At 51.4% G+C, this 22,241-nt stretch overlaps 1 protein-coding gene across 1 annotated transcript; it reads right to left on the bottom strand.

The window, feature by feature from the left end:
• Positions 1 to 3,701: 3,701 nt before the first annotated feature.
• On the bottom strand, positions 3,702 to 21,189 carry LOC114681138 (tyrosine-protein kinase receptor TYRO3). Its single transcript, XM_037204445.1, is given in 28 exon segments — positions 3,702 to 4,489; positions 4,491 to 4,737; positions 8,486 to 8,622; positions 8,794 to 8,891; positions 8,894 to 8,952; positions 9,115 to 9,224; positions 9,616 to 9,706; positions 10,000 to 10,038; positions 10,071 to 10,158; positions 10,776 to 10,856; positions 11,155 to 11,250; positions 11,842 to 11,868; positions 11,871 to 11,941; positions 12,039 to 12,167; positions 12,256 to 12,277; positions 12,515 to 12,659; positions 13,053 to 13,198; positions 13,999 to 14,167; positions 16,922 to 16,970; positions 17,053 to 17,150; positions 17,152 to 17,165; positions 17,888 to 17,974; positions 19,350 to 19,376; positions 19,379 to 19,561; positions 20,492 to 20,515; positions 20,518 to 20,585; positions 20,940 to 20,976; positions 20,979 to 21,189. Coding segments are annotated over 28 exon segments (2,703 nt in total). The 3' UTR covers positions 3,702 to 4,339.
• Positions 21,190 to 22,241: the final 1,052 nt, after the last annotated feature.

The following is a 22,241-nucleotide window of genomic DNA, read 5'->3' as shown; positions in this document are numbered from 1 at the left end:
CAGAGGCATAAGATCTCCCTGGAAGCTGGTTACAAGCTCTGTGGACTGCCTGTGTGTGTGCTGGAATCAGATTTAGTCTTCTGCCATTATGCAAATAATAAATGTTAAAATATTATAATAAGAAAAAATAATAAAAAAAATTAATTAAAATTTTAATACAGAGATTCAATTGTGTTTCCATCTTTTCCATTTGTTACATTGTTAAGTGATTGTATATTGTAATTATATAAAGACTTTTTAAAATCTCACTTCACATTTTGGAATTATTAATTATTAGTCTTCATTGTGGTCTTTCACAATGAAATGAAATGAGTGGCGAGCATGTTAGAAACACAGACTGAAGCCGGGGAGATCCTGCACCCCGTAATCCCAGCATATGGGAGGACTTAAAGTTTGAGAGCAGCCTGAGATACATAGTGGGAGCTTGTGAAGAAAAGAAAGTTTTTTTTTAAACTTTTTAAAATGGCTTATTTATTTTTATTTTATATGCATTTGGTGCTTTGCCTGCATGTCTGTGCGAGGGTATCAGATCCCTTGGAAACTGGAGTTACAGACAGCTGTGAGCTGCCATGTGGATGCTGGGAATTGAACCCACTGACCCAGGTCCTCCAGAAGAGCAGAGCCAGTTGCTCTTAACCACTGAGCCATCTCTCCACCCTGAAAGGAGACTTTTAAAAAGTAAGCGAAGAGCATTTGCAAGCCTTTAATCCCAGCATTAGAAAAACAAAGGCTAGTGGATCTCTGTGAGTTTGAGGCCAGCCTGATCCACAGACTGAGTTCCAGGTTAGACCAACACAGTGAGACCTGTTTCAAAAACAAAAGGAAGAAAGTAAAAGAGAAAAAGAAACCAAGAAGGTAGACCCCCATGTTTCTGATCTGACAGCTCACTGTTGGGATCTGTAGAAACTCGAGGACTCTGCAGTCATGGCTGCTGTACTTCTGCCTTGTGCTTCAATAAATGGGGCTTTAAAGGCTCTTCCGTGTGGGGGGATGCTGCTTAGCGGTAGGGGATGCTCACCTCGTATGAGTGAGGCCTGTGGTGGATTCCCCAGAACCACAACAGTAATTCCACTGTTGTCTACTACAGTGGGATATGCCTGTAATGTAAATCAGCAACCTTGGAGTGTCACAGCAAGTTCAAGACCAGCCTGGACTACATAGTGAGTTCCAGGCTCAGTGCAGAATCATAAGGAGATGCTGTCTCAAAACAAAACAAAACAAAACACGAAAAAGAGATTAAGAAAAGGAAAACCGTCAGACAGTGGTGAGCACCTTTAGTCCCAGCACTCAGGAGGTAGAGGAAGGTGGAGCTGAGTTCGAGGCCAGCCTGGGCTACAGAGTGAGTTCCAGGACAGCCAGAGCTGTTACACAACAGAGAAACCCTGCTCCAGAAAACAAAAACAAATAAACAAACAATAAATAATTTTAAAATATAAATACCCAGTATTGTGGACACATGCCTTTAATCCCAGCACTCAGGAGGCACAGGCAGGTAGAACTCTGTAAATTCAAGGTCAGTCTGGTCTACATAGGGAGTTCTAGGTCAGCCAAGGCTACATAAAGAGATTCTGTCTCAATAAAACAAACAAAAATAATAAAATAATAAATAAGGCTGGAAGGTGTGGCTGAGTAGTTAAAATAGATTTTTCTTCCTGGGATACATATGGTGGAAGAGAACTGCCCCCACACACATACACACAGAGTGTAATAACAAATAGTATTAAGGCCCGGTGAGCTCAGTGGCTAAATGTACCTGCCACCAAACCTGGTGAGCTGGTTTGATCCCTGGGGCCCACCTGGAGAAAGAACCAACTTCTATATGTTGTCCTCTGACCTACTCACATGCATCATGGCATGAGTGTGCACACACATACACACACACACACACACACACACACACACACACACATTCTAAATATTAAAACAGAACATAGTAACAAACCTTTTTTTCCCCCCTAAGACAGGGTTTCTCTTCATAGCCTGTCTATCCTGGAACTCAAGACCAAGTTGGCCTTGAACTCACAGAGATCTGCCTGCCTCTGCCTTCCCAAGTGCTGGGATTAAAGGCATGTGCCACTGACTGGTTTGTAACAAACTTTTAAAAATTAGAAAAAAACCCAAAATCTACCAGTTTAAAGGTGCTCCTGGGAGTGCTGGGAAGGAGTTACCACTCCGCTAAGCTTCCAGTGTCTTTTACTCCTGGAGTATCCGCCTCTCTCCCCTGTCCTAGAGGATGGAGGTTAAACTCCTACTTCTAGAACACCATATTGGATGAACCTAGCCGCAGGTTCCCTGCAGACAATTGCTTGAGAGGAAAGGGTCTTCTGGCCAATTCCCAATGTTATCTCACAGTTAATCACCACCCCATTAAAAATGATAAAGGCATGAGGTATTTAAAAAGCTACTTGTATGGAACTGAATTCAGGTTTCAAAAGCTACTTGCATGGAATTGAATTCAGGTTTCATAAGCTATGTGGGAACCAGACCTGAGGAACCAGCAACAGGTTTTTCAGGATACTTGCTCCGGGAAGGGATCTACCTCATTCCATTGCCCTCAGCCAGCAGAGCTGTGGCTTTGCCTCTCCCAATTCTCCGCCCCAGCAGAGGAAAGCTCCTATTGCACAATGCCAGGACCTGAAACTAGGTTGCAGGTGGATACTGAGAAGCAACTCTGTTTCTGGTATTTCTAATCCTCAAGAGGCTCACCTTTCTTTGACCACTGATTCCCAGGTTCCTGACAGGAGGGAAGAAACGAGGACCTAAGGAAATGTTTGACAGGGTGGAGAGAACAGCCTCTCTGTTCCAACTTGGATGTCAAAATGTTTGCATTTTCCAGAGCCCAGTGGGGTTTATTACTCTTGGGTGGTGGGACTAACGACATTTTGCATCTTCCTAGTGTCTACAAAGACAATGTACTATCTTTAACATGGAGAGAGTTACTGGGTCTAACCTGCTAATGAGAAGCATATTGTGTTTAACTCAGAAAATTTAGGTAACAGGAAGAAAAGGCTTTCTTAGTCATATCATGTAAAGATAACAGCTGTCTACACTTTGGCATATCTTTCCAGACTTTTCTCTGTGCAGAGATGCTTCACTGTTTCCTGAACTGGAAGGGGGAAAATGTAAACACTTAGAAGACAAAGCCTTGGGTTGGGAATGGTAGCACAGGAATTTAATCCTAGCACTCAGAGTTCCAGGCTAGTTAGGGATACCTAGTAAGACCCTGTCTCAACAAAAACCCAAACAAAAACAAAAAAAAAGTATTAGTAATAACTTTAAAAAAAATAGCGTTGATTCTTTAGTTTTCAATTTTATTTGTTTTGAAACAGCAACTTAATAGCTTAGAAATGTCCCTAACAGTAAGGGCCTACCCCATGCACTCCAGGAGGTTCCTGGAGCCGAGACCCCAGCCCTGGGTCCAGGAACTTCTCTCACCCACATCAATCAGCCATCAGGCTGATTCTCTCTGGAGACTTGGGACAAAAAGAGGATGTCCATTTAGAGGAGGGTGGACCTAAGGGTCACCGTGTGGAAGGGCTAGGCTTGGGCAAAACTGCCTCTGTTAGTTTTGGGGACATTTGGGGACTTGGCAGCATGCTCAGACAGACTGTGGAAGCTTGGAGGGGTCCTGAACTGTTCCACTCACTTCTGGGCAAGCCCCCCAGCACCCCTCCATCTCCCAGACTCAGAAAATCCTCCTCCGAATGCCTCAGAGGCACCCAGCCAGCTCCAGGCCTTGGCAGGGTGGGGAATCAGGAAGGTGATGAGGATTCAGACCTGAGAATATCCCACCATCTCCTGCCAAGGGCTTTGGGACCCAAGTATACCACTCCCTTCCTGTCACCTAAAAGTGAACAATACAACGGCATCTCTTTGTGACTCTAAGGGGCAAACCTGGCATTTAAACCCAAGTGTGGTGGGCACTGATGCGCCTCCAGGCTGCGGGCAGCTCCAAGCATGCACTAGAAGTAGGAGCAGCTGAGCCAGGAGGGTAGGGGCCCACAGGGCTGTTGCTACCCTCCCCTCATGCCATCCACACCCATGGTACCCATGGAACATAGCCACACACACCCTCCTGCCAGCTGCCCGCATTCAGGCAACCAGCTCCAGCTCACCTCCTCTCAGCCAAGGCCTGAACTGATGCCAGGCCAGCCAGAGTGGCTGCAGGAAGAACTGGGATTGGGCGATTTAGTCAGTCCAGGTACCAGCACAGCTTGGGAGGGCTACCACAGGAGCTCCAGACCCTTGCTGCCTGGGCTGTGATCAGGCTGGGCTTAGCCAGCCAGCATCGTGGCCAGCAGAGGCAGGTGGATGGCCCCAGCTGTCCTCTGCCCGCAGGTTAACAGCTACTGTGAGGCAGTAGCCCTTGCTGCTGCAGCAGCAGCAGCCTCTGGGTCTCGCTGAGGGGGCTTTCCGGCTGCTGCTCCGACTGCCCAGGTGACTCAGCCAGCCCTCCAGGGCTGAAGATGTACCGACAGTCACTGGGGATGACTGCCACCACTCCCCCGCGCCACTGCCGTCCCCTGCTCGCCGCTAGGCTGCTCTCCACAGGGCCGCTCGGGCTGCCTCTCTCTCTCAGCAGGCTGCTCAGCTCTCTCAATGTTAATGTACAAGGGGTCCTGGCTGGTGGACAACACAGAGAGTTGGCCCAGAATGTTCTCCAGTTCCATTCGCAGGCATGTGAAGCTTGGGCGCTGCTTTGGGTCGGCACTCCAGCACTGGTACATGAGATCATACCTGAGGTAGAAAGAAGATGAGGAGAGGTAGTGGCCACCCTGAGATGGGAAACAATTCTTCAACACTAGTGTGGGAGGCTTACTGTGCATCAGGTGAAGATTACGTGTATTGTGTGTGTGTGTGTGTGTGTGTGTGTGTGTGTGTGTGTGCATAAATGTGCACATGCTCATGAACTCACAGGCATGCATCACAGCACACATGTATGGTCAAAGGACAAGTTTCAGGGATTGGCTTTTTCCTTTCACCGAGTGAGTGGGTCCCTGGGATCAAACTCGGGTTGTCCAGGTGTGGCAGCCAGCACCTTTACCTGCTGAGCCCCTGGGATCAAACTCGGGTTGTCCAGGTGTGGCAGCAAGCACCTTTACCTGCTGAGCCATCTCCTAGCCCTGTCTTCAACAGTTCCTATTTTGAAAATATGGAAATTGAAGCGTGGGGAGATGAGGAACCTTGACATAGGCTGGAGAGATGGCTCAGTGGTTAAGAGGGAGTACTACTTTTGCAGGGGGCCCAAGATCAGTTCCCAGAACCCATGTCAGGCAGCTTATAAGCACCTTCTAACTCCAGCTCTAGCGGGCTCCGATGTCTCTGGCCTCCACAGGTACCAGCACTCACATCCATATATACTCACACACACATATCCACACAATTAAAAAATAATAAAATAAACCTTTAAAAAAAACCTAGCACTGGGGTTGGAGGGATGGCTCAGAGGTTAAGAGCACTGACTGCTCTTTCAGAGGTCCTGGGTTCAATTCCCAGCTCACAATTGCCTGATACCCTCACGCAGACATACATGCAGGCAAAGCATCAATGCACATAAAATAAAAATAAATAATTAAAAAAAAAAATCCTGGTACATGCCTTTAATCCCAGCACCTGGGAGGCAGAGGCAGGTGGGATCTCTGTGAGTTCCAGGTCAGCCTGGTCTACAGAGCCAGTTCCAGGACAGCCAGGGCTACACAAAGAAATCATGTCTTGAAACAAAACAAAACAAAAAAAATCCTTAATAAAGTCACATAGGTAGCTGGTAACAGAGTAGGCAGGAGTGGTTAAGCACGTCTGTAACCCTAGCAAACAGGAGGTAGAGGCAGGAGGATGCTACCAGTTTGAAGTGGGCTCAAGATGCATTTTGAGTATGAGGCCAGCCAAAGGTGCAAAGCAAAGTCCTGTTTCAAAAAATTAAAAACTGGGCTAGGAATGCAGTCCAGTTGGTAGGACGCTTGCCTGGTATACACAAGGGCCTGGGTTTGATCTCCAGTACCTCCTAACTGCTATACTCCTGTAACTCTAGCACTTTGGAGGTGGAGGCAGGGGAGTCTGAAGTTCAAAGTACGCTTCTACAGCGCTGGTTTGAGTCTGGTCTAGGATGAGTGAGACATCTCAGACGAATTCCCCAAAGTCACTGATCTATGATTTGAAGCCACAGAAGCTTCAAACTTCTGCGCGCCTGTCCCAGGAGGGAGACTAAGTACAAGTACTCTGTCTTACATAGAAGCCTGGAGTCAGGATTGTTTCCCTTGGTTTTTGTTCTGTGGAGCTGCAGAATCCAGGGCCCCGTGCATACTAAGCAAGTAGTCTAGTGCTGAGCTACCATACCCAGACCCAGGACTCAGGGTCACTTTTTTAAGAGGTAGACATGTACACGCCCCTCTTTGTCCCAAGTCCACAGGAGGCAGAACCCACTCATGTACGCTTACATTTTCAGAAAAGCTTCCAGCCCTCTTCCTCTACCAGGAACACCACACCCCACACTTAATTTCACTAGCCTTAGATTCTCTTATAGCTTTCACTGTTTCTAAGGACACGGACACATGGACACACACACACACACACACCACACACACACACACACACACACCACACTCCTTCCTCATGGGGAAGGTCTGAGACAAAATGCAATCAGCAGTGCCTGACTCTGTTCATGGCAAAAGCCCCAAGTACTGTCTCACAAAAAGGCCCTCCTGATAGAGGCCCAGTGGCAGGAAGAATCGTGCCAGACCCCAGGCAGGCTGTGGGAACGGTCCAGACTACGGGTATATGGCCAGACGGGGACATATTCTCAAGGCGGCTAGAAGCCAACTGGCACCTTTCCTCCAGGCTGCCTGGTGGGAGGCCAGTGTCCGCCCACCCTTCATTGACAGCAGCAGCTACAGTCTGGGAGAAGGCTGAGCCAGGGTCTGTCTCTACTGCTTCCCCGAGCTCGGCTTCTGCAGCTCTAGAAGAGGGCTGAGGCTGGGTGCAGCCACTGGGAGACGTGAGCTTTCAATCTCAACAACGCCCGAACTCTGCTTAAGGAATAGGTGGGCGGGGCTGGTTCCTGCACTCAGACTTCCATCCAAAGTATGAGTGAGGGGCTGGGGTGTAAGTGAGTTCAATTCCCATCACCAAAAAAATAAATAAATAAATAAATATTTTGTTTTGTTTTTTCCCTAGACAGGGTTTTTTTCTCTGTGTAACAGCCCTAGCTGTCGTGGAACTCACTTTGTAGATCAGGCTGGCCTCGAACTAACAGAGAGCCACCTGCCTCTGCCTCCTGAGCGCTGGGATTAATTAAAGGTGTGTGTCACCACACCTGGTGATAAATGATTTTTAAATTGTTCTTTTGATGCCAGGCTCCAGGCACTTCAAATCCACTGCCTGAGAGGAGAATACCACCATTCAGCTCCCTTTCCTCCACCTGCTCATGGCTGGGCACTCTGGAGGTCTAATTCGAAAGCTACATGGAACAAGGGAACATGTATGTATTCACTCTCCAGAACCACTCTGGCTTGACTGGCGTCACAGAGTAATACTAGAACAGACCAACACAGTTGATTTCTCGGTTGAGAGCATGAACCCTAAAACCACAAGGATCCAGGTTCAAGTACCAACTTAATCACATAATAGCTGTGTGACCTTGGCCATGTTACTCAGCCTCTTTAATCCTATTTCCTCATCCACAAAATGGAGATAATAAGCCTTTTCCTTATAGGGTTAGAGAAAGATTGCCTGGGAGAATACCTAATGGGCCCAGCTAAGGTCAGTGACAATTACATCACCCTGTCACAAGGGTTTGTTTACACTACAGTGGGAGTCCCGCCCTGTTCCATAGTGCTTTGCAGTAAAGAGAGGAGTCAGTTTCCTTCTTCCCAGGATCTCAGGTCCTCTCCTTCAAGGGGAGGCCAAAACCAAGAAAGAAGCCCAGGCCCCACCTTATCCTGGCCAAGAAAAGACAGTGGGGGGGTTGCTTGTTTTTCCCGGGGTACAGCTCTGTGTGAAGGGGCCCAATGCTAGAGCCAGGTTTCCAGACTAGCTGGGTTCCCAAGAAGGCAAAGGAGCCCTGCACTGAGCTCAACTCTTCTCTGCCGTTTATGGTTCCTGATTCCCCCTAGAAACCGGTAACAATAGTGATAGGAAAAGCCTGGAGCAAGAAATACGGAGTAGGAGCCAGGCATGATGTTTCATGGCTGCAGATTCCAGCATTCTGGAGACTGTGGCAAAGTGAACTCAGAGTTTGAGGCCAACCTAAGCTGCCTAGGGAAACTAACTGTCTCAACATTCCCCCTCCCCAGAAAAAAAAAGGGGGGGGATAAGAAAGGGAGAAAGGAAAACAGAGAGCTTGAGGGTAAATATGGAATAGGTCAATCTTCATTCTTAACGACAAGGACCAAAAGCAGGACTAACAAAAGTCCAGTGGAAGTTCTGAGCTCGTCCCGGGATAGCAGCCAGGAGTCGAAGCTCCTTCTATAACCCTACCCAGGATACTTACACTTCCTCCATACACTCCGGAGGCTGTTTCAGGCGGTTCCCGCCGATGAGGTAGTTGTAAATCTCAGCATTTTCGATGCCAGCATATGGCGTCTGCCCACGAGTCATGATCTCCCACATGGTCACCCCGAAGGCCCACTGGTATAGAATCAGGGTTGGGGGAGAATGTTACCAGGTTTCCTGAGTTAAGCAGAGCCAGATTTTAGGATTCTGGGGTCTCGTAACTCGGTAATGGAAGCTCAGAGAGCAGAGCTTTGCTGGCCCTTTTTGGGTCCCGCAGATCCACCCACACTAATCCACCCTGCTCACCACATCGCTGTGCACAGTATACAGGTTGTCAGCCAAGCTCTCCAGGGCCAGCCACTTGACGGGTAATTTGGAGGCGCAACCCTGACGATAATAGTCCCACTGTAGATTTTTCGGGAGAGTCCAAAGTCAGCCACACACACCGTCATGTCCTCTGCCAGCCTGCGAGGGGCGTTGAAAGACAGTCAGTCTCCTCCATGTTCAGTCTTACTACAGCCAGGCTATCCCCATGCATGGGAGGTTCCATCCAAGGCAGGGGGTGACAGCAGCAAGCGCCAGGAGATACTGGCTCTCTCACACCCACCAGGCCACCAGAATTCCTACATGCAATTCCGAGCTGCCAGGTCTCGGTGGATGAAGTTCCGGGAGCTCAGGTACTCCATGCCACAGGCAATGTCCACCATGAACCGGACCAGAGTCTGGAGGGGCAGGTTCTGGTAGGCAGACAGGGCAAGCTCAGGTTGGACCTTCCCACCCCTCAGGGGCAATGAATGAAGTTCCCTGGCCAGAAAGTCTAAAGACTGTCTTAAGAATCACTGGAAAGGGAACCAAGGGCCTTCCAAGGAAACTTTGGCAAGCCTGAGAAAGAGCTAGAGAACCAAATGCCTTCTTCCTAAAAAGGTTTTTACCCGATCTAAAATTCCCAGCAGGGCTTCAAGAGGGAAAAGGAGGCCAGTTTAAACACTATCGGGCTCTGACCCTTCTCTCCTGATGGCGCCCTGAGTCCTGCCCACCAAGCCTCTTCTCGCCGGGTTCTTCTGTCCCTTTTCCAGGCATCACTCTCCCACCCATTGCCTCCCGGCCACCCCCACCTGAGGCACTCACCAACGGGTTCTCCCCAATTCGGGAGGCGAGCAGAAAGGCATGCAAGTCTCCATGCTTCATGAAAGGCAGGATGACCATGGGGATGGGAGGCCTTAGCCCTGCTCCGGAGGCTCACCCCTGGGGGACAAGGGAGAGTCAAGAACTGGGGCGCAGAAGGACAGCGGATGCTGCCCTACTGGCTTCCATCGTCATCACCGTCATTTACCACTGCACTTTGGCTCCCGCCTGGGTACCCATGAAGGGCTCTGCCTGCTGCTCCTGGCTCCCGTACATGTCTCTGTCCCTCCTCCGCCCACACGAGCAGTTCTGAGCTAAGCCTCAGACAGGACCTCATTCACTCACTACCTGCTTGCTCACTGGTATCCAAACTGCTCTCCTCCAGGCTGCCCTCTCGAGCTGGTGGAGCGTATTTTTAGCCCTATTCTATATCTGCCTCCTCCATTTGGCTCACCAACAAGCTTGCCACGTGTGGATGGTCAAACTCCTTCATGCAAGCTGCTTCTCTGAGGAACTCTTCTATGTCGCTTGAGGCAATGATGTCAGCTGGAGAAAGGAAGGGGGAGGAAGGGAAACAAGATTCACTCCACATCTTCCCAAGACTCCCAAGACCGGTTTCCTCAGAAGCCCCGGGCTTCACAGGGCTTTCCAGCATTTTCTCTGCTGCTAATGTTTTCCTGTTCACTTTTCTTCTCATTTGTTCGAGACAGTCAGCCTGGATTCAAACTTGTGAGCCTCTGCCTTACCCCTCACAAGTGCTGAAGTACCGCTCCAGGTCTGATTTTTAGGCTTTTCTTTCAGGTCTCATTTCACAGTTCACGCTGGCTTGGAACTCACTACGTAGCCCAGGCTGGCCTCAAACTTCTAACGATCCCCTGCCTCTGTTCTCCAGTGCAGAGATGACTGGCCGTCCCCCTGGTATGGACAGCCCTGAGCTCCACCAAGCACCGCTGTCATCACCCAGGAGTGAACCGTGAGGACCTGTCACCGCTGACGGCGGCGGAGAGCAAGGCGAGGGCACGAGTCTTTGTGTGGGCTTATGCTTCTGAATTATTCACATGCTGCAGTCAGCATCCCTGCTGCTGGAGCGGAGCCTGCTCTAGGCTCTGCTGCTCCTTTACCCCTCCTCCCCAGCAGGCAACAAATCCCACGGTCCAACTCACCTTTCAGCATCTTCACAGCCACTTTCACGAAGGAGCCGTCTTCCTGCTTCAGCTGGGCTTCCCGCACTGACCCAAACTCTCCTAGCAGGCAGTGGAGAGTGAGACCCTCAGGCTCCCTACTCCCTCCCTTTCAGGGGACACTCTATGGTCATCAAATCATCACCTAAGGCTCTTAAAGGAGGCTGTTTTGGGAAATGGCTCCCCGTCTTCCCTGCCGCAAGCCACCATTCCACGGAATACCCCCCAAATCAGGCATCCATCAGGTCTATCTTGTTTATAGGAGCTGACCTAAATTCACACACCCTACACCCTGGAAGTGACAGGAACGATACATTCAGAGAGGGCAGACTCATTCCAGCCCCAACAGAGTCCCCCACACCTTTGCCCAACATCCGGCCGAGGGTGAACTGCTGCTCTGGGATAAGGACGTCCTCCAGCTTGTCCTTTAATTCATCGCTGATGCCCAGGCTATCCACTGCGGGGAGGAGGTGAGAAAGGGGCAGAGCTGTAGTCAAAGCCACACTCCAGCCTGCCATCTCCACCCCGCTCCCTGACCTCAGCACAGAGCCTGGATCCCCAACTCCAGCCTGCCATCTCCACCCAGCGCCCTGTCCTCAGCACAGAGCCTGGATTCCCAACTCCAGCCTGCCATCTCCACCCCGCTCCCTGTCCTCGGCACAGAGCCTGGATCCCAACTCCAGCCTGCCATCTCCACCCCGCTCCCTGTCCTCGGCACAGAGATCCCCAACTCAGCCTGCCATCTCCACCCCGCTCCCTGTCCTCGAGCCTGGATCCCACTCCAGCTGCCATCTCCACCCTGCTCCCTGTCCCGGCACTGAGCCTGGATCCCCAACTCCAGCCTGCCATCTCCACCCAGCTCCCTGAACTCAGCACTGAGCGTGGATCCCCACATTGTGGTGATAAGCTCCACCAGGGAATTTTGGTGTCTTTGCTATTACTCTGGGACTTGTCAGGGTTCGGATGCTTTAGCTGGATTATGAGTTGGTAAAAGGTAGGGGTCACGAGACAGCCTGCCTTCTCTCGTCTATGATGCTCCACCACTCACGTGTGGCCTCAATGCGTTCAGGCCTTTTCGATTGAAAGACCGAGCGGCCCGGAAGTGCACAGCTGGCTCCCCTCGGGCCATGACGCTGTCAAAGGCTTGCCTAAAGAGGAATCCAAAAACTTCAGGTCAATCACAAGGCCGTGTGGTACCACCTACTTCATTCACTCTCCACGGCCCCACCTCCTTACACCTCCTACCCGAACCGTGTCTCCTTCCGTCTCTTCCGAAGCAGGATGAGGGCCAAGGCAGCAGCAGTGATCAGGGCGGTGAGCACCCCGAGGACCGCAGGCACCCAGGATGTGCGGCTGTGGGGAGGCCCTGCCTTCCTGTGGGAAGAAACGCAACGTCATGAGCCAGGATGACACAATGACACCCGAGTGTCCTTTTAGAACTTCCCCAGGATGGCCACCTCACACAGCCTTGACAGAAGACTTTCCTAAGTCAAGAAGTGGAAAAGATCCCAGAGAAAGATCCAAGAGTTTCTACCTGAGTTGGGACAGGCCCTGGCTGTGGTGACCTGCAGTGTGATCAAAGTAAAGGGAAGAAAACCAAGCTAGAAATACCAACCCCAATCTCAACTGCTGGGCTCTTTAATTGGGGGGGGGGGGGAGGTGGAGGTTGCCACCTGCCTCCTTTAGAAAGCCTTGATCCCTACCCCACCGGCACGCCGTACCTGCATGGTCATGAGAAGACACTACCAGTGGCTGACTCCAGGGCCCATAGCCAACTGCATTGGAGACACACACACGCAAAATCAGGTCCTTCTGGGGATCCCAGCCGGTCAGATTGGCCCTGGTCCCTTCCACCATCAGCTCATCCTGCAGCCAAGTCCCACCCCCACACTGAGTCTGGGGAAGCCTCCAGCTGGGTAAGGAGGGCAGAAAAAAGTTCAGCTAGGAATCCGGGAACCTTAGGAGCCAGTGAGTGATAGGGGCCGTAGAAGACAACCTCCTGAGAGTCACCACGTTCCCCCCCTGCCCTGGAACACAAACAAGCCTCATCCCTAGAGAAGGATGAGAGAAGCTGGGGACAAAGCTTTATCTGTGCTCCGGACCCCATCCCTTTGTAGGGCAGGCACAGCTTCCTGCTTGCCAGGGCCATCCCAGTGCTAGAGACAAACCAATGAGACAGGGAGCTTGCCTTTCCAGAAGGTGGAGGGTGCTCCCCTCCAGCACAGCAAGGCAAGCCGAGGGGGGGCTGTCTCCCCTTACCTGGGTTCCGTTTTCTTGGACCCAGGACAGCTTATAAGGTCCCAGGGGGCCTTCCCCAGGGTCCTCAGGGATCACTTCTTCCCATTCCAGGATAAGGCCTGAGTCGGTACGAATGGCATGGAGATTCTGGGGAGCTCTGGTTGGCGCTGCACCCAAAGAAGTTGTTAGGACCCCTACCTTTCCTGCCATCCTTATCCACACAAACCAAGAGTTAAACAACTCCGAAAGCAGAGCGTGAGGGAAGGGCTTGCCTCCAGGCTGCAGCTGCTAACATCCCCCTGGGCTGGGGAGAGGGTAGCCTGGGCAGGACAGAAGCGGCCCAGCCCCCACCTCTACAGCCAGCACGGCTCTTCATCACCCTGGTACGGCTCGGCCCCTCCCCCCCCCCAGCCTCTTTTAACAGAGAACTACAAGCAAATTCCAAGGCAGTGTTGGTTGACTTGCTGCACTTTCCCATAAAATGTTCACATGCCTCCTTCTCATCCTTCAGACCGCACTCAGGCCTCTGTCCCCCAGGCCTTTCCAACCCACAGCCCAGGGTTCTTATGAATGAAAAAATCACAAACACACTTAAAACACGAGTTTTCTTTTTTAACTAAATTCTGTGGTTCTCCAGTCTGAGCTTTATAGATGAAGGCTGGCCATCTCAAGGGATTTTTTTTTTTTTTTAAGAGATACTAGGGATTGAATCTAGGCCTTCCTGAATGCTAGGTCAAGGATCCACCACGAGCTGTATTCTAGCCCTCTTTAGAGGATTCTGCTTGCCTCCCCCCTCAAGTTCTCTGACCATACCGTCCCATGGTTTCCAGTCTGCTTATCTATCGTTTCTCCCACAAGAACTAGAATACAAAGTGGTATCAGTAGCATGCAGTAGGTGCTCAATAAGTGCTGACTGAAGAAAGCCTTCCCTCCTCTCCAGTCTCCCCCCTCTGGCTGCATTCCTTACCTAGGCCCTTGTCTGAAAGGGCACCCAGTCGGCGTAGGGAGGGCCCCAGGCGTTGGCACAGCGCACCTAAGCTGTAGTTGGTGGCGGGGGCCAAGTCCCGAAGCAGGCAGGTAAAGGTGGTACAGGGACCACGACAGCCAGAACCTCCAGTCTCCTGGGCCAGTGCCACCTTCAGAAAAAGCAAAACAGAAAACTGATGACAGAGTAAAGGTCCCGAGTGAGATGGAAGACAGGGTAGGCAGGCATGGGAGCTTGAAATGTCTCCTCTGTCTGTCAGCAAACACCTGCTCCACCTCGTCTCCACCACAAGACCAAACCAGGTTCAACCTCTTTATTTCACAGAAGCTTTCCTTGAGGAGTCCTACTTATTCTGAGACTGAGTACAGGCACTGTAGTAGACTGTTGTTCAGGGCAAGGCCCCGAGTCCAATACCCAGCGAGGACTGGGAGTCAGGACAAGTGTCCGCTTTGGTTTGTTTTTGAGACAGGGTCTCACCACAGAGCTCTGGTTGTTCTGGAACTCACTCTGTAGACCGGCTGGCCTCGACCTCAGAGATTAAAGGCGTGCACCTACGCTAGGCTAGTGAGGTTACTTTCTTGATGTCTCAGCAATTCCGAAAACTCTGCCTGCCTATTTGTTTTGTTTTTTTTTTTTTTCCGAGACAGGGTTTCTCTGTGTAGCTCTGGCTGTCCTGAAACTTGTTTTGTAGACCAGGCTGGCCTCGAACTCACAGAGATCCGCCTGGCTCTGCCTCCAAGTGCTGGGATTAAAGGTGTGCGCCACCAATGCCCGGCTGCCTGCCTATTTGTACTTAGTGCTTAACTGTTTCAAAGCACCTGCCATCTTTACTTACTCACCCCAAAGCTCAGCGCTTTTCAAGGTAAAAAAAAAATGGGGAGCAGAGGGCTCCTTGAACTAGCTTCTCATTTTACATTCTGGAGGCCCAGGACAAGAATACAAAGGCCTATGTGTGTGCCTAGGGATAGAGCTCAGTAGCCAAGTAGTCACTTAACATACATTAGCCCTGAATTCAACCCCTGACATTCCTTCACATATACACAATTCATATACAACATGGTTAAATCCTTAAACATTAAAAAAAAAAAAAAAATCACCCAATCCATCTGTTTACTTATTTATTTAGAAGTGTTGGGGATCAAATGCAGGCCCTCATGTATGTAAACAAGTGCTGTTTACTGTACCACATCCCTAGCCGAGTTTCTTTTCGTTGACATATTCTCTCTCTCCCTCCTCCCCTTCCTCCAAAAAGGCTCAAGTAGCTGAAGCCAGCCCTGAATTCATTCTGTAGCCAAGAATACCCTTGAGGCGGGCAGTGGTGGTGCATGCCTGTGATCCCAGCACTCGGGAGGCAGAGGCAGGTGGATCTCTGTGAGTTCCAGGCCCCTGGTCTACAGAGCGAGATCCAGGACAGCCGGAGCTGTTACACAGATGAACCCTGTATTGAAAAAACAAACAAAACAAACAAACAAAAATAGAGAATATCCTTGAACCTCCCGAGTGCTGGGACCAGGAGATACAGGGTGGCATAAATGCCTGATTTAGTTTAGGTGGGCTAGTGAGGGGGTGCAGACTTCCTCTACCAACCGAGCTATATTTCTGGGATTCCCCCACTCCCCACTACCTTTGGGGCGGGCAGGGACCAGGTCTTACATAGCCAAGCTGTCCTTTGAACTCCTGACTGTACCTCCCAAGAGCTAGGATTACAGGTGTGTAACACCATGCCTGGTTCTATGTTTCCGTCTTGATAAACAAATCTTCAAAACCACCTGGAAGGTTGGGTTCCCAGTTATAATTCTCCAAATCCCTGAGTATGTTGCACTGGAAGAGTTGGACTCAGAAATGAGTCTACACCATGAGGCCTTCCAACGCAAGGTTATGGACAATGCTGCTGCTCCCACCCACCTCCTTCCAGTGCTACCATTAGACACACACATCACAAGCAAAGTCTACCTTTGGAAGGATGGGCCAGAGGAGAAGCACACACACCCTGGACTCAGTCCCAGGGCAGCCAGGGCAGGACATTCTGAATGTATAGAGTGTTATGTGGCAGTAAGGATGACCCAGATAAGATTGTTCCCTTGCCCTGCAGACTCTGCCCGGGACAAAGGGCTGTGGCCAGGGTGAAGCCAGGGAAGAGCCCATCCTGCTTGGGAGACATAATTAGAAGAGTTTCAAAGGTTCTCCTAAAGAACAGGAATACACAGTCACAGAGTGTTTGCCTAGCCTGTACAAGGCCCTGGGTTTGTCCCCAGCACAGGAAAAACAAACAAACAAACAAACAAATAATAATGATAAATAATAAAAATAATAAATCCCCTTTGAGTAAATACAAAAGCAAGCAAGCCTGCCCTGGCTCTTAGTTGTGGTATCAACCCTGCCCACCTTTTCTAGTCAGCAGGGGTCAGACCCCTTCTGTCCTCTTGTTCTCTTTTGGGCAGAAGCAGGATGTGAGAGGGAAGACTATCAGATATGTTAAAGAAAAACTCTTAGAGCTCTGTGGTGTAGGCTTGCCTAGCACTGTGAGAGGCCCAAGTGTGATCCCTAGCACTGAAAGGAGGAGTAAATTTGAAAGAAAGAATAATCTTCCAGCTGGGCAGTAGTGGGCATGCCTGTAATCCAGCACTCGGGAGGCAGATCTCTTGAGTTTGGACCAGCCTAGTCTACAGAGCTAGTTCCAGACAGCAAAGCTGTTACACAGAGAGACCCTGTGTCCAAAACAAAAAACAAAGGAATGAAGAAAAAAAAAAAAAAAAACCCAACAACAAAAAAAGAAGAAAGAATCTTCCAGATACCCAAGTCTGCTGTGGACCTGCTTTCTAGCATAAAGAAGGCCCAAGCTTTGAGCCCCTCTGTTACAAAAGTAAAGGACAGAGAGACACATAAATAGCCTGGTTCTTCCTACCAAGCAGCAGCATCTGGATAGTGCTTCAGACCCAGTAGTCCAGACAAGCCTAGAAGTGTGACAGCGCCGTTCACACAGTGCGGCCAGGACGAGCAGCCGTCAGCGAGAGCCTGTGTGTCATCTCAGCCTACCTGCACGTACAGGAATGGAGCAGGCTAAACGTCAGCTCCTGGCACCCAGCCACACTAGCGTTGCGGCTGGAGATGGTGGTCATCGTGATGTTGAAAGGGGGCTGCAGGAGGAGCTGTGGATAGAGACTTCATGTCAGCGCCCAGGAAAAAGATTCGGGAGGAAGAAGACAGCAGTCAAGCCTTGCATTTGTCCCAGGGCATGGAGCACCCCCTAAAGATGGCTCCTCAGCATGTCCGAGGCACAGGGTGCATAAACCAGCTTCCAGGAGAGCACTATTATTCACACCTGGGAGAGGCCTAGGCTGGGCAGCAACTGCCTACGGAATCAAGGACACCGACCAAAGAATAAGGCGGGGGAGGGGTGTTCTGGGGCGACAAAAAGGTGAAACAGGCAACTGCCCGGCTTCTCCAGATGAGAACCTTTGCATACTGGCTCCTCTCCTCCCTCTCTCTCCCCCTCTGCACCAACACTTGGTCCCCTTTGCCATCGGCGAGGCTGCTGCCCCCACCCCTTTCCCTCCACACCGGAGACAGAAACAAGGTTGAATAAAAAGCCTTGACCACCTCCTGCCGGCTCCATCCTTCCCTCCCCTCCAGGGACTCTGCTTCGTGATGGAAATCTGCTGTGACGTCAGGATTCTTTCTTGTCTCTGCTGTAGCAGGGTCTCAGGTGCTCCCACTAGGCATGGGAGCTGCGCCAGTTACCCTCACCTGGAGATTCCTGCAGAGCGGACGCAAGCTGGCTAGCCAGCCATTCTACTGCTGAGACAGCTGGCTGAGACTGCCCCTGTCCTCCTCACCCCACCACCCCCCACCCCAGCCTGTGTCCCCCTACCTTGAAGGCGAACAATAGCTGGTCGGGAAGTGGCCAAGCCTTTTATGTTGTGAGCTTCACAAGAAAACTCTGTGCGCTGGGTCACTCCTGGGCCAGAAAACCTTAGTCAGTCCCCCAAGCAGTAACCCCCACTGAGTGAGTTTAGGAAGAAGGGTCTTCAATTCAGGTTCTCCCTAGAACATCTTAGCAGTCCCTCCAGCCAAAGGAAGGGGTTGGACAGTGGGGTATGGTAGTGCGGAACAAGGGCTTTGCAGTCTAAAAGGCTTGCATGGTACTCTGTCTCCCCATCTGTCCAATGGGAGATGTTAAGAATCAGGTAATTGATTTTTAAAGTGCACAGTACACGGCGAGAGCTCAGAGAAATGTTAAACCGTGCTCCCACCTCAATCTCATCTCCCACAAACAGACAGGCACCCCTTCTCTGGCAACTCCTTGATGGTGCATACCAGAGCCTTTTGTTTGTTCTCTGCCCGTCGCTGTCACATTCGGAGAGTCCTAGCTCCTCCTGCATGTGTCCTGTCTACCCAAGCGTCCTCAGTTCTCTGGAGGCTGGAAAGGTGGCTTCTGCTCTTTGTTTTCCTCCTGCCCCCTCTGTGCCCAGCACAGTGTGGTGTGTGCAGTAGTTCAGGAGATCCACTGAGTGCTTATTATCACAGGGCTGGCTGCCTGAGCGCCTAACCACGCACATCTGGAGGAGAGCTGGAGCTGCGAACCCAGCCTCCGCTCTGAACAGTCCTGCCCTGGCACCAGCAGGTCCCTAGTCCTATCAAGATTCAGATTCCTGGGGACTTCCTTTCATGCTCAGACTCATCTGTTTTGCACGGTTCAAGCCTCAACTGGGAAAAGTACACTTAGTTTCACAGACTGGCAAGTCTCACAAACATGCGATGTATATGCCCAGGATCTTGAGGGTCTGGGAGAGTGTGCAGGTGTGACTGCTTCGGGGATAACTGTATATGGGATATGAACAGACTGGCAATTTTTCTAGAAAGGACCATCAAGCGAGGAGGCCTGTATTTTTATGCTGGCCTCCCTCTTCCCTTTACCCTCCCCATTTTCCCTTTCTATAGCCTGAGCCGAGTCTTCTTCAGTTTGCCAGACACTCCTCCCTAGCTCTGCGTGGCTGGTTTCTGGCTCCTTCCCTGGGGAGGGGGAGGATGGGTACCCCTGATCTCACACAATTCCTCTCTCGGGCCAGCTGTGCAAGGACCAGGCTGCCGTGGGTGAGGGAAGGAGGCCCCAGCACCCTCTTAAGCACACACAGCAGGATCACACCTAATCAGCCCCCCTAGCCGGCACAGCACACCTGACTAATGAGCTCAGCAATGGCATGGCTCACGCACCCTGACACTGGCGTTTGCTCTGGACGCCCAAGCAACAAACGCAGATTTATGCAGATCCAACTCTACAGTGTTCCCTCCAGCTCTCTCCCCGCTCACAGCCCCCTCCTGAGGCTGCTCACCTGTCACGTTTAAAACAGAGGGAGAGGGGCAGGTCCCCCAACCTTAGTGGTTCCTCTCCACCAGAAAATGGTTACAGTTCCGGAGGACCCACGCCTCACAAGACAGTTTGAAAAGGGCATTGGGTGCACTGCCACATCTTTTGGTTCCACCGTGAAGAATGGCACACCTAGGGAGGAAAAAAAAGGAGGGGAGTTAGCCCTGCATCTCTCAGCTTCCTACCGCTCAAATCACAGTTCATTTCCATTTGACAGTACTCCGTACTGGCCAGCACCAACGACCCTGGAGGTCGCCGCAAGCGGGCATCAGGTGTGGGGAGGGTGCAGCGTGGGCTGTTTTTTTTCCGCTGCCCGCTTAGGCAAGGCAGATTCTGCTGCCAGCCCCCACAGTCCTTCCAGACCCGCTCCGACAGCCCTTCCAGAGTACTGGAGAGGCTGGGGTGGGGAGGTGGGGGAGGTGCACCCCGGGAGGGGAGTGGTGGGGAGCTTTAGCAGAGTTCTGCTGGCAGGCTCCGGCTGGCTCCCGGCTCCCGTTCAGGGCCCTTTGTTACTTTTCTTAGTCACTTTGTTCTCCAGGGCTGAACAGCTCCGAGCTCGGCAGCTGTGGAGCCTTCCTTCCCCTCCCCATCCCCTCCCCCTCCCCCTCCCGGTAGGTCCTCTTGCAGAACAAGGTCAGCTTCTGATGAATGCTTGACAGTTTGTTGCTCAGAGGCTGAAACAGACTGGACGTCAGAGATTGTGGGGCCTAGTGCCTCCTTGGTCCTTAGACATCCAGACTCCAGCAGTATGTCCCTGGTGTCTGGATGAGCCTGGAGTAAGGTTCTCAACATGTGGGTCAGGACCCCTTTGGCAACCGTCTGGCTTCAAAAATATTTACATTATGATTAATATCCATAGCAAAATTACAGTTACGAAGTAGCTGTTGTATGTCTAGACCTTCACAGTAGCAATGGAAACAATTTTATGGTTGGGGGGGTCACCACAACATGAGGAACTGTACTAAAGGGTCGAAGCGTTAGGAAGGTTGAGGACCACTGGCCTAGAGCCTAGGTCACAGGAGACAGTAAGGCAGTCCAGCTTGCCCCGAGTTCTCTTCTGTAAAGGTACAGTTCTCAGCTCAAGCCACGGCCCTCACTCCGCTCCACTGGTGAGCCATACTGACTGAGAAGTCTGGTTTCTTCCCCATCCTTCACCTGGCACCAGTACAGGCCGGCATCAGACCGCTCCACTGACTTCAGGCTGTGGAGACAGGAGATCAGGGCTACTTCTCAGAGTCAAGGGAAGTAATCCCAGCACCCTAGAGGCTGAGGCAAGTGGGACTGTGAGTTTGAGGCTAGACTTGTCTATACACAGAGAGTGAGCTCTGAGCCATCCAGTGCCACATGAGACCCTGACATTAAAAAAAAAAAAAAAAAAAGGCAATAGCTCTGCTGGCAAACTTAATGGTTTAGTGTGGCCAGTTTCTAGAAAGTTCCAGAGTTTGCCAAATTTTAAAACCACAGACCTCTAGACACCAGCACAGCCTCAGCTCCCAGGCCCTGAAATGGACACAGGCTGTGTCCCCGGCTGTCATCCCACACCACAGTCCTGCACCTGAGGAAGCCAATCCAGTACTGCTCGCTTATCGAGAGGACACCTGGCTTGCATTCTGGACCACAGCCCCGTCCTTCATCCAGTGTATATCGGGGTCCTCCATCCCCTCCACACTGCAGTTCATCTTGACTGGCTGCCCCTGAGACACTGTCATCTTCGCTGGGGCTCCCATGAGCTTCAGGCCTGAGGAAGGGAAAGACAACGCGTCAGTCCGATTGAGACAGCCCACGTCTCTGGGAACATCCCCCATTCTCTTCTAGAAAGCAGTTTCTATGCTAGAAGCCTCATCCTCAGCCGGTGCCAAGAAGCAGAGACAAGCTTCTGTGAGAAGGAAGGCGGCCTGAACCCAGGCTGGGAGAAGGGGTACAAGACCTCCAGTTTTCTGTCACTGCCCAGTTCCTTTAGCACTGAGGGCCTCTTCCCCATAGCTCCCTATTGCCCAATCACCAGAAGGCAAACTGAGCTCAAACAGTGCAGACTTGTCATCTCCCGGAGCTGGTACTGCCCTGGGAATGACGCCTCTACCCAACCAGTGCAAACAGGCTGCCAGCTCTCTGCCCGGGGTGTCAGTCAAGCCCCGAGCGGCTGCCAGTACCCCTGCACCCCACCCTGCCAAACGAAGGGCGGCTGAGGGAGGGGAGGAGGGAGTGCTCCCCTGAAGTGGGGAACATATGGCTACAAAACCACGTCAGATCAAACACATGGCAGCCTTCCTGGCAGCCGCCTGCTCTATTAATACCTGAATGTGTGCAGGGGCGGGTGCTAGGAAAATGGGCAGAAGGAGGGGTGGGGCCCTAAGCAGGAGCCTGAGACCCCCGAGCTACTGGGCATAACAAGGCCCACCTATTGGAATCTTACCCTCCTCAGGCAAGGGTGGGACACACACACCCACACACCACCCACACACACCTCCTGAAATATTTTTAAACTGATGGGCAGGTGAAGTATGCGCATAAATGAAATCCGGACCTGTTTCTTCCAGCGCTTTACTGTGTAACCCTAGGTAAATTCCTGGGCTCTCTGAGCACCAGATACGCCCTCGAAGCCCGTAAATACTTTCCACCCTCTCTCTTCCTATTCCCCTCCTTGAGAAGACTGATATAGCAAAGAACTCAGTTTTAAGAAATGCCAGGTGGATGGCTGCTGCCCTGCGCCTCTCTCTACCCCTCCGTTCATCCACACGGAACAAGGAGAAATAGCCTCACACCCCTTCTACACCCAGTAGTTCCAGATGTGTGCAGCAGTGAACTTGCGAACAAAGGTGCTGCCCTCCTGCCTCGGGGAAATGTCTCAGTGGCTATG

This window comes from Peromyscus leucopus, chromosome 4 (assembly GCF_004664715.2).
Source record: "Peromyscus leucopus breed LL Stock chromosome 4, UCI_PerLeu_2.1, whole genome shotgun sequence".
NCBI lineage: Eukaryota > Metazoa > Chordata > Mammalia > Rodentia > Cricetidae > Peromyscus > Peromyscus leucopus.
This window is presented reverse-complemented; position numbering and strand designations above follow the sequence as displayed.